Below are 12454 nucleotides of genomic sequence, written 5' to 3'. Positions count from 1 at the left end.
TAATGATTAGTGTGTCAAGTCCTGTGGCAGTTCCTTAAAGTTCAGCCGTCTCCTTTGTGTCCCCTCACAGTAATGGTGCCTCTCTGTGACCCCTCACAGTAGTGATACCTCTAATACTTACCATCTGGTCTCCCACCTTCCCGGATGCCTTACCTACCCAAGTTCCCACTTAGTAATATCACACCCTCTGTGGCCACAATTCATTATATTGCCCCCTCTGTAGTCCCACTTCGTAAAAGTGCCCCTTCTGTTGCCCCACACACTAATAGTGGCCCCTCTGTTCTCAGCTTGTGGTCCCACATAGTAAGAGTGCCTCCTCTTGTAGCTCCACTTAGTAAGAGTGCCCCTTCTGTGTCCTTAGTTATAGTTCCTCCTTTGTGACTCTGCTGGTCCTCTTGAATGTGACCTCACTGGCATGAGAAGACGCCACAGTGCTTGGGTCATCAAAATTAGAGGCCAAGGAAAGCCCTTTAATAGTGCCCCCTCTGTGCCCTCAAAATCCATGGCTATCCCACTGAATTTAGAACGGTTAGAAGGCCTGGTTTCAGTTATAAAAGGCCTTTTGCGGTTAAATGTCACCTGTGTTACACGCGTGTGCTGCTGCCACAGTAGGGTGAGGATACATGTATACCTGCAACATGCAGTAGAGTCCGCTACCCTGACGTCTTCCTTCTTTGGATTCTCTTGGAACATTGATTGCGCCTCTGCGATGCCGGATGGAAGAGCAATTTGAAAGCGGCCGTGTGTATTCTGGCAGCACTATGCCCGCACAGGGTACTGCAGCTTGGTTCCATTCACTTCAGTGGCAATAAATGGGTTAAATGAAAAAGTTTTGGCAAGTAATGGTTAAACTAAGGAAACCTTATATTGCCGTGTTTTCATATCCGTATACAGAGGCCATCTTGTTTTATGCACCAGGAAACTCCTTCTAAACGAGGGCCGGGCGTTTTGATCTAATGTCCTTTTATCTGCCGTCTCGCAGAGAATGGAAGTGATTGTACTGCGTCTACAAAGCCCATTACACGGCGTTCCAGTATGACATCAGCCAGGAGCCCGGTTTACTTTAACACTGGGCAGAGGAGAGGGCTGTGTGATTGAGCGAGGCTCCGGAGGCACACAACGTGTGGCTTTTACTGACAGAAGCTTCTTTAATGGCCCAGCCAAGTTTTCTTACGCTATGACCGTTGCCTACCATGAAAAAGACAGGCATTTTTATGGGAAGCCGTGTCGACGGGATCCAGCACACATCTGGTTTATGTAGAGCAGCTTATGTGAACTTGCTTTGAGATTGGACCAAGAAATCAGCGCAGGAACAATATCAAATGTTAAATCCAAGCTAAAGTGATTGTAATTGAGGTTTCTCTAAACAATGGCATCACCGCTTTCGCTGCCTCCTTCCCTTTTATTGTTTCCTGAGCCAGAATGTCCGGAGCTGCTTTCTGCCATAGGGGAGATGGGAGAATAAGGGTGGTGAATGGGGGAAGAACAGGGGTACATACAGTGGGTCTGGAAAGGCTTCAGACCCTTTTGCATTTTATGTTGGGGCCTTGTGTCCCCCATCATTCTGCACTCAATGCCCCATAATGACAAAGGGACAACAGAACGGGAGAAGTCTTTGTATGCTTTCTAACAATAAAAACTAACATTTTGCATTGGCATAAGTATTCACACCCTTTGTATGACACTTGACATTTAGCTCTGGGGCCTCTCATTTCTCGGGATCATCTAGTTTGATTGGAGTCACCTGTAGTACTTTCAGTTGATTGGACATAAAAGATCCTCCTGTCTATATAAGGTCTCACCGCTCACAATACATATCGGAGCCAAAACCAATCCATGTAGAGCCCAGAGACTGGATTGTGTGGAGGTGCAGATTTGGAGAAGCTACAAAAACATTTCTGCTGCCCTGTAAGTTCCCAAGAGCTCAGCTGCCTCCATAGTACTTACATGGAAGAAAAACCAGAACTCTTCCTAGAGCTGCCGACCCCCAAACTAAGGGGAAAAAGGGCCTTGGTAAGAGAGGAGACCAAGAACCCAATGATCACCCTGGCTGAGCTCCAAAGATCCTGTGTGCAGATGGGAGAAACTTCCAGAAGGTCAACCACCCTTGCAGACTCCACCAATCTGGGTTTTATGGCAGAGAGGCCAGATAGAAGCCTCCTCAGTAAGATACGTGAAAGCCATCTGGAGTTACCAAAAAGACCCTAAAAGTCCCTCAGACTGCGAGAAACAAGATTCTCTGCTTTGATGACACTAAGATGGAAGTTTTTTGCTCTAAGCTTTCTGTCTGAAGGAAACTATGCGCCGCTCATAACCTGCCCAATACCATCCCTACAGTGAAGCCTGGTGGTGGAGCATCATGCTCGTGGGGACAGGGAGACTGGTCAGGGTGGATGGAAACCAGGTGCCGCTCATCACCTGCCCAATACCATCCCTACAGTGAAGCCTGGTGGTGGAGCATCATGCTCGGGGAGAGGGAGACTGGTCAGGGTGGATGGAAACCGGGTGCTACTCATCACCTGCCCAATACCATCCCTACAGTGAAGCCTGGTGGTGGGGCATCATGCTGGGGGAGGGGAGAATAGTCAGGGTGGATGAAAAGCTGAATGGAACAAAGTACAGAGATAATGAAAACCTGATCCAGAGTACAAGAAACCTCAGACTGGACAGAAGGTTCACCTTCCAAGAAGACAATGATCCCAAGACCCCAGCCAAGACAGCACAGGGGGGCTTAGGGGCAACTCTGTGAATGTCCTTGAGTGGCTGAGCCCGAGCCCGGAACCCAGTGGGACATCTCTGGAGGCACCTGACAATGGCTGTCCACAGACGGCCCCATCCAACCTGACAGAGGGCAGAAAATCCCCAAATCCAGGGGTGCAAACCTTGTGGCATTATCCCCAAGAAGACTGGAGTCGGGAATCACTGCCAAAGGGACATCACCTAAATACTGAGTACAGGGTGGGAATACTTATGTCACTGCTAAATGGGGGTTTTCGACTTTTAAAAAACAAAGATTTCTCCTATTCTGTTATCACTTTGTCATTATGGGGTATTGAGTGCAGAATGATGGGGGACACAAGGCCACAACATAACAACATGTAAAAACAGTGAAAGGGTCTGAAGACATTCCGGACCTGCTGTAGTTTGGAGGGGCCCTTGAGTTCATAATAGGGCTCCTCACCTGGTGCTGGTCCATGCCACCACAACTTCCCAAGGAAGGACTGGCATATTGTTGATGAAGACAACCAGAGTGGCTTATCTTGTGGGTCGTCCACCTTTTTAATTGTTTTCAGGTTCACACCTAATATGTCAAACGGTGATGGGGCCTGAGCTGGGCCCTTATGGTGAGTATATCCTTGGGTTTAAGTAAAACCTAGTCAGTTTTTGCACCCAATCCCATTTCCGTCTTTCCTAACAAGTGACTTACTGGAAATGCCTGGGTCTATTTATTTATCCATCCAGGCTCTGTACAGCTGGATCTGAACCGGATGCTGAAACCTGCAAAAACAGCAGAAAAATGTACCCTGGACAGGCTGGAGGAGTCCATTGCTGCTGGCAAAGTTGTGTCTCTGTTTGAGCAAAAGACGATGAAGGGCTGGTGGCCCTGTACCGGTATGGATGGTGACCAGAAGATTCTTGCTGTAAGGAATCTCAAGTACCTCTATTACGTAGGAGGGGTTCGTCCAGTACAAAACCAAAAAGATATAATTTTCATTATCCCTGCTAAGGAATTCTGAGTCGGTGGGGTGGACGGTTAGGAGTGCCTCGGTCAGCTTTTACCTAGAGTGGCTATAAAAAGCGCATCTTGCTTTGGAAGACCCTAAACACCCTTAATTGCATGTATGATCCATTGACTTCTTGAACACTTGTTACCAGATTCTCCCAGAGATGACATTTGATTACTATAATCAGCTAAGGGGCGATCCAAAGTGGGCAATACCTTTAAATGTAGTTTTGTTGAACCTGCAGTACTCTGGTAGTCATAATATCAACAACCTAAACTCGCTGTGGGGCTTTGGCTATTACAATCCATCTACCCTAGAACAGGATAGCCACTATTGAGTGTCTACAGTCATAATATTACCATGCTATATATAGAATTTTAAGAATGTATTTTACTTCTGACCGCTCTCTTCCAGCAAAGAGTGAGACACTTTAGCTTTTGTAGCCTCCACCTGACATCCTATCTGAAGGGCCACTATTTGAGCTTCTTTCATAAATGGTCACAGAGAGTTTTATCTGCATCTAGATGGTTGCGGGAGATAGAAAAGGATCCATGACTACCATGAAGACCAGACCATAACTCTGAAACTGGACAGATTGACTCAGGCACATTGATATAGTGTGAACAATCTTGTACTAGAAACACCATAAGTTGTGCTGTCTTGGAGATGTTGTAGAGCAGGATGAGATGTCCACCATGTGTTGGTTATCACGTGTGTTTAATGATTATCTTCTAATATACTGCCCTCATTTATGTTCATTACCTTTAAGGGGAAGATAGAAATGACGCTAGAAATCATCAACGAGCAAGAAAATGAAGAACGGCCAGCAGGGCATGGCCGAGATGAACCCAATATGAACCCCAGGCTGGAAGACCCCAAGTAAGATAAACCAGCTCTCATATCACAACGATATTAATATGTAGATACTAAGAGGTCGGAGGCTCCTTCATTGTGGAGGTCAAAGATCATCTTTCACCACCAGAATCCTCCTCTATTCTCAAATTAAAAAGGTTTCCTCTCAAGAAAGCTTACAGAGGGATACCCACTTGGGTCCACCATCAGCCAAATGAGAAAAAAGCTGAAAAAACTGAAAGTCTAAATGACTTGATGTGGCCCGGTATGAAATGAATGTCCACTCACTCTTACAGCTTATAATGCCGCATGGCGCAAGTACCAATATTAATCACAGGGGGTGGGTTCAGCATCCAAACACCCACCACTAAGATAATCATTAGAAAAGTGGGTATCAAAGGACAGTCTCTAGAGATGAGCGAGCATACTCGCTAAGGGCAATTGCTCGATCGAGCATTGCCCTTAGCGAGTACCTGCCCACTCGGGAGCAAAGATTCGGTTGCCGGCGGCAGGCGGGGAGCGGTGTGGAACAGCGGGGAGGAACGGAGGGCAGATCTCTCTCTCCCTCTCTCCCCCCGCTCCCCCTACATTGAGCAATTGTCCTTAGCGAGTATGCTCGCTCATCTCTAACAGTCTCCTTTAATGTCTGTTGGTGCATTGTCTCAATGGCAGTAAATAATATGTGGTGAATTAACTACCATCTGGTTTCAGGCGCCCGGAGACGTCATTCTTTTGGTTTACATCTCCATACAAGACTATGAAGTACATCCTGTGGAGACGATACAGATGTGTCATCATCATTTTCATTATTGCCTTCATTTTGTTGATGTTCCTTGGAGTCTTCCTGTACTCGTTCCCGGTAAGGCGCCATTTTCCTTCTAAGACACCATCATTGGCGGGGTGCAATAAGAAGCTGGTACCGGCCATCAACCATACCAGTGTTATGTAGTAGTTGTATGGGGACGTTTCATACACACTAGTAGTTTTCCATGTTGGTTGAATGTAGATTGGTTGAGCCATAACACGAAGGTGAACACAGAGAATAAGTTTTATCTGTTGAAACTGCAATACCCCTTTAATATTTTGGAAGGTTTCTGTTCAATGTAGCTTTACTCTGACATTTTGGGAGGTGTTTATACTGAATGTCCTTTTATTAGCGCCCCCGGGCCTTCATTAGAACCCTAGGCCCTTTACTATAGCCTCCAGCCCTTTGTTAGTGCCCCTGGGTCTTTATTAGAGCCTTGTTCCCCTTATTAGAGCGCCCAGCCTCTTATTAGAGTCACCGGCCCTTTATTAGAGCCCCAGCCCTTTACTAAAGCCCCCAGCCCTTTATTAGAGCTGCTGGCCTGCTCATGATTGGAGCTTTCCTATATGGACATCAGATCCGTGACCCTGGAATGCAGCATAAAATTACGTGACTAATTTTCTGAGGATCAGGTTTGGTGTAAATGGGTGGGCGGTACGTGACTGGTGGCAGGTTACATGTTTACACGGTGGTGACAGACAGAGGTTGACACAACACATCTTTATCAAGAATAACTTAACTGAACTATCCCAATGCTTCCAATAAGTTGTTACATAGGAGGGTCGGATACCTAAATGCTGCCTCGTAACTCATCATAACATTAAGCCTATGTAGTTTCTAAAGACGGCAATAACTCAATGATCCCACATAACTTGCCGGTATGTACATCTCCTCTCCTGTATCCTCTTTGACCGCAGGATGGTACTTGTCTCATGGGCCTCCCTTAATAATGCCCAATCCATGACTCACTGACTGTAGCCTAATCTCTCATGCCCCGTAGGAGCTGCGTCCTTTTCACTAAGGTCGCCCAAACATTGTAGACATGGTTTGTTCAGAGGTCTCGCACAATAACCCGCAGCTCTACTCCCCTGTCACATCCACCATTGAATATCCCATACTGCTCCTCATAATCAGGTGCCTTGTTGCGCCATTACAACCATTAAAATCACATTTTACATGACATCCTACACATATTTCATGGTCCTAGTATATACTTAATGCAAGGCCTTATGTAGAAGATGGCTATCTGGATGCCAACTCAATTCTGTACGCTAGCATGTAACCATCTGCCTGGGAAGTGCACTCCCAACCCATACCCCACCCTGGCAGCAGATTTTGTGCAGTCCCAGGGAATAGGTACACTTACATGGATGCTGCTCTGACCCCTTGGTGCGGTCATCCACTTCAGCCCACAGGTCATCAGATCTCGCTGGTCTCTCCTGGCAGCTCGCCAGCATAGGAAAACTGCCTCCTGCACTGGATTAGGCCTCCGCCACTTTAGGAGATGCTGCTGCTGCTCTGCCCTGCCTGGGCTGCTGCTCTGCACAGGAGCTGTGATGCAGCGCCTTCCCTTATATAGCAGGAGCCTGAGCATGTTCCTGATGATTCTGGGCCTAGCTCTGTAGTGTATGGGGGGCAATCTTAATGCAACAACATAAGGAGAGGGGGTTGAGCTTCTTCTAAAGCGCTTCCTGTGCCTTTCCACTTTCTCCCCTCCCTGGTTATGGCGCTGGCTAGTGGAGGGGCCTTTCACACAACATCAAGGGCGCTTTCCTTCTGGTGCTTGCAGAACCTTTCAGCTCCTCTCTGCCATCCAAATCTCAGATTGGGAGGAGGTGGAGCTTAATGCTGTCACACCTGAAGTTGCTGTCAGTGGAGTGGAGGGAGCGTGGAGAACTTCCTCCACCCCATTTCAAATTTGCATTAGATGAGAAGAGCCAGCTGTCTGAGCAAATTCCAACAAGGCGCGGTCATCGGTGCTGGACTAGTCGGAGCCTCACTGCCAGCCGTGTGGGGCTTTCTCGTGTAACGGTGTGGAGAGTATACCGAGAATGGAATGACAAGGAAAACATCCAGTGAAAGGGGATTCTATAGACGGAAACAACTCATCACTGAAAGGGGTCGGAGGAGGATGTCAGGAATCGTTCTGACCAACAGGCTGCACAGTCAGCTGAATACAACGCTGGAGCTCCAACTAACGTGTCCGAACGCACAACTCGCTGTTCCCCCGCACGGATGGTATAACAGCGGACGACCAGTTCCAGCACCATTGTGTCTAAGAGAGACAGAAAGACTCCAGCGGGCAAAAGAGCGCAAAACTTGTATCACTGAGGAGCGGAAAAGCATCTCCTGGTCAGATGGATCCAGATTTCTGTTGCTGATGGTAGGTCAGACTTTGGCGCAAGCAGCATGAATCGCTGACCCCTTCCTGTCAGCTGATTAGAACATGTCAGCACCGCCATCTACTCTGCAGCAACTACAAGAAGCTTCCTGTCTGCAGGGGCCGGTATTCCTGCAGAACGACCATTATCTTATTGTGCCTTAAGAGATCGGCCCCCAGCTGCGGTCGGTGTTAGTGGGTCAATGACGACACATACAGTGCAGTAATGAGGAATGTTAGGTACCATGCCGATACCGTAATTAGTCCATCGGGCACGGTGCGGACCCCGCACTCCCCTGCTGCACAGGAATAAAGCTTTTCTTCCCCACATGGATACGCATCCTTCTCCTGTAATCCCCTCTGCATTCTGCCTCCTGGTTTTCCTGTTTCCCTTCTCACTCACTAGATGGTGCTTGTAAACCGGACAATAGAAGCGAATCATTAATATCCCAAACGCCCAGATCCAGTGTAAGAGCCAGCGGGACAGTCACAGCAGCTCTCCATAGGGGGCGCACACTACAGGTGTTACCTAGGATCCACGCCATGGGTCCCGGTACAGAAGAGCAGGATGTACCGGGAGGGGAGGACTGCAGGACGTTCACTGGTACATCACTACATGGATGCAATCACCTGTCATGTGCCAATCAGAGTTGTTGTAGACAGAAGCAGACTGCTGGTTTGGAGGATGGCTCCAAGACTACCGGAAGATCAGTTGGAGCAGTATGGAGTGTGGCTCGCATGCAGGTACCTTCAACCTGCATAGGGTGAAGATGGAAGAAGAGGAGATGTGGCCTACAAGTTTTTCCCTAGGACCCCTACCCTAACGTGTGTTTGAATGTGAAGTCAGCCATGCAGAGTTCCAGTTCTTCAAGTCGTGTGAGTGACCGGTAGAGAGTATCTTGCCCATGAGCGATGCTACACAGATAACGTAGACTTTGGGCCCAGTGTCATCCTGTGTCTGCCTCCCTGTCCTCATCACAGTTTTCTACCGGCACTGGTGTGGGTTCTACAGTTATTTTCACATTAAGTCTTGTAACTGATGCAAGTATTGAAGAAAAGTTCCTGTTGCCGACCGTTCCCGGCAATGGCATGTTTTCACTACTCCCCGTGTGCATGGACTTTATTACATCTACAGTTTAACGACGGAGTTAGGAACGATGGCGTCGGTCCGTGACATTCGCTGAATCAAGAAAGCAACCAAATCTCTTTAATACGCTGCCCTCGGCCCCTGGGACTCGTTCTCTGGTTACCCTCTGGGTTGGAGACGGTAGTGCCACCATGACAAGGCCCTACTCCAATCCCCGCCATTTCCTAGGCCAAGACCTGCTCCTCAGGCGCTGCACCTGCGGACAGGAAGCTTCTTGTAGTCGCTGCAGATTAGATGGCGGTGCTGACATGTTCTGACCGGCTGACAGGAAGGGGTCAGTGATTCATGCTGCTTGCACCAAATTCTGACCTCCCATCAGCAACAGAAATCTGGCTCCATCTGACCAGGAGATGTTTTTCCACTGCTCAGTGATACAAGTTTTGCGCTCTTTTGCCCGCTGGAGTCTTTTTGTTTCTCTTAGACACAATGGCGCTGGAACTGGTCGTCAGCTGTTATACCATCCGTGCGGAGGAACGGCGAGTTGTGCGTTCGGACACGTTAGTTGGAGCACGAATATTGCATTTGGTTGACTATGTAGCACGTGTTCGTTGAATGGTTCCTGACATCCTCCGGCCCCTTTCGGTGACAATTTTTCCATGCACAGGATTTTCTTTTGCTGGATGTATTTCCTTGATCACTCTATTCTTGCTAAACTCTCCACACCGTTACACAAGAAAGCCCCCCGTGGTTGGCGGTGAGCCCTCGGCTAGTCTAGCACTGATGACCGGCCTCGTTGGAAGTCGCTCCGATCGCTGGATTTTTCCATCTAATGTGGATTCACACTGAAACTGATCCACGGAAAACTTGTCACGTGATTTTATGGCCCGGGGTCATGGGGGGAATTCATGAGAGGATTGGGGGCTGTAATAAAGGAAAGGGGGCTCCATTAAAGGGCACACTCAGTGCATGAATTAAGATATCCATGGTGGCTACAGGACAGGGACCCGAATCAGGTTGGACACATCCCTCTTCCTTATGTTCATTCCTTCTTTTACATCTACCATAGATATGAAGAATAAGAGCCACCTCTGTTCTCTGCCCAGCCAGGTGGTTCTCTATATCCTCGCAGAAGTGACATATACAGTAGCTGTTCCTACTGTATATCCTATTCATTTCTTACTTGTCCCCAGTATTAATGGTGACTGTTTTAATGGCCCCAGTAGTAAGTGTTCCCCTTGGTGACTCCAGTATTGATAGTGTACCGAATAGTGGACCTCCAGCAGCAACCCGACAAGCATTGAAGTCGCTCTGTCCACAGCTCACTTCTGGCCGCTGCATTGGTTTAACCAGTCTGTGACCCCTGATCTCTCCCCCAGCATAAAGGTCGGCATCTGCATGCAGGAGCACAAACACTGGGGGGAGAGGTCAGGGGTCACAGACTGATTATAACAGTGGCGGCTGTCGGAAGGGACCTACAGACGGAGTGACCCCATTGCTTGTCGGGTTGCGGGCTTGCTCGGCCGGCACACAGCTAGTAATTATTATAGCCGGTAAAAAAATAAATACAATCTGTGTGGCAACCCGCCACCGCCCCTCTGAGGTTCTACAGACTGCTGCCTGAGGCAGCAGTCTCAGGTCACCTCATGGAAGGGGCGCCCCTGCATCTGCTGTAGGGTCTGTACTCGCTACTTGTGTAGCCTTTTCTTATGCTGCTTTTTCTTTTCCAGAACTATGCTGCTATGAAACTAGTGAAGCCGCTCGTTTAAACTACTGCAGGACGCGGATGTGCTGCCCACCGCTGTGCACAACCCAAAACCATAGTCCTGGGAACCGCTATCGCCCTGCTGAATGTATCAGAGACATGCGCCCACCTCCTATACGGACCACCGGTATTTATATCATGCTGACGTGGCCTGAGCGTCTGTGCCCTCCAACTCCGACTCCTCTACTTCTGCAGACCCACGACAGAGGTAAAGCTACGGGGACTTACTCCATCATCTCCTGAAAAGGAGGGATCCTAACTAGGGGACATTGTTTTGTTACTGTTCTTGTATGACTGCAGCAGTTTAACCTTTGCGCCCTGGAGAACCCGGAGTCTGTTTCTACTCCCCGGATTGTTAAATAAAAAGCTGAGTTTGAAGCATGGAACCAGGCTGTCTTGATTTCGACTACATGGACAGGGATGTCTATGCTCAGAGGTACATACATCCAGCCCCAGTCTGGCCGATAGGTTGCAGCCGCCTGAGGGAGATAAAGAGGGAAGGGAAAGGCCTGACCTAAATAGAATCTCTGACTGAACCTTTGCGGAAGACTCCACCACCTTCCCTGATCACGGCCTTTTCACTAGTCCTATCCAGGATGGGTAAGAGTAGGAGAAATGTGCAGCGATAGACATAAGCAACATGTTAGCTTGAGGTACTTTGGCTGAAATGGCTGCATTTGAATTCAACTGGGTTGAATGGCAGCCTGTGAAGTCATGGTCCAGCCAGAGTTTTTAGCTTGGTGACCAATAGTGGATTAGAAAGCTGCAGATTGTAGCATCAGAAAGACCTACGTGAACCTGTGCTGAGCACCACTGTCACTAAAGCCTTCATAGCCCATCGAAAAGACTGTTTTATTGTGTTGGCTCAGTTAAATTAAAGTAAGCTTGAGAAAAAGACAGCCTTTGGTTTGTCCTACTTAGTCTTGCAGTTGGGGATATGCCTGGAGTCATTAGAAGTGATTAAATCCAAAGTCCTATGATGTTGTCTTCTTCTGGGCCTCAGGGCATGTTGTGGCCCCTCTGGGGGCACTATGGGGAACATTATTACTACTAGGGCAACTGTGGGGGCACTATTTATACTGGAGCTACTATGGGGATCCCATTAACTACTGGGGCCTCTATGGAGGACACTATTAATTTGTGACTATTACCGGTTGCACTATTACCACTGGGACCACTATGGAGATCACAATTAGTACTGGGACCACTATAGGAGTCACTATTACTACTTGGGCCACCAACAGGGTCACTACTACTACTTGGGCCATAAAGAGAGTCAGAGAGCAAAACTAACCCTAAACTATTTTTTTCAATTATAAAAACGGTAAAAAGATTTGCACTGAGAGCGCTGGCCCTCTAACAAATAATGCAGGAGAAACCATAGAAGAAGATGAGGGGAAGGCAAATCTATTAAATTGTTTTTTTTCCTCAAGCATATTCATGAGAGAAAAAGAAATATCATACGAGATGCAGGGGGATAAAATGTACCCCTCACTAAATATTACCTGCCTAATGCAGGAGGAAGTGTAGAGCGACTAAAAAAGATTAAAATCGACAAATCGCCAGGCCCAAATGGAGTACACCCAAGAGTTCTAAGGGAACTAAATGATGTGATAGACAGATGGCTCTTATATTTAGGAATTATTTTGAGACTGGGGTTGTTCCACTGGATTGGCGCATTGCCAATGTGGTTCCAATATACAAAAAGGGGTCAAGACGAGAGCCTGGTAAATACAGACCGGTAAGTCTCACTTCAATAATTGGAAATATATTTGAGGGGTTTCTGAGAGACACCATCGTACAATACCTCAAGGAAAACAACAAAACAGGAATCAGCGCCTTA

General features: G+C 47.8%; 1 protein-coding gene across 6 annotated transcripts in view; it reads left to right on the top strand.

Annotated features, from left to right (window-relative positions):
* DYSF (dysferlin) overlaps positions 1-10989 on the top strand; it is a 419332-nt gene extending 408343 nt beyond the window's left edge. For all 6 annotated transcript variants that reach the window (XM_066572850.1, XM_066572852.1, XM_066572851.1 and 3 more), the window contains 4 exons: positions 3463-3641; positions 4495-4604; positions 5289-5436; positions 10577-10989. In XM_066572850.1, the coding sequence (XP_066428947.1) occupies positions 3463-3641; positions 4495-4604; positions 5289-5436; positions 10577-10615 (476 nt within the window). In that variant the 3' untranslated portion in view covers positions 10616-10989. The remainder of the gene's footprint in view (positions 1-3462; positions 3642-4494; positions 4605-5288; positions 5437-10576) is intronic.
* The last annotated feature ends 1465 nt before the right edge of the window (positions 10990-12454 follow it).

This window comes from Eleutherodactylus coqui, chromosome 7 (assembly GCF_035609145.1).
Source record: "Eleutherodactylus coqui strain aEleCoq1 chromosome 7, aEleCoq1.hap1, whole genome shotgun sequence".
In the NCBI taxonomy this organism is placed as follows: Eukaryota; Metazoa; Chordata; class Amphibia; order Anura; family Eleutherodactylidae; genus Eleutherodactylus; species Eleutherodactylus coqui.
This window is presented reverse-complemented; position numbering and strand designations above follow the sequence as displayed.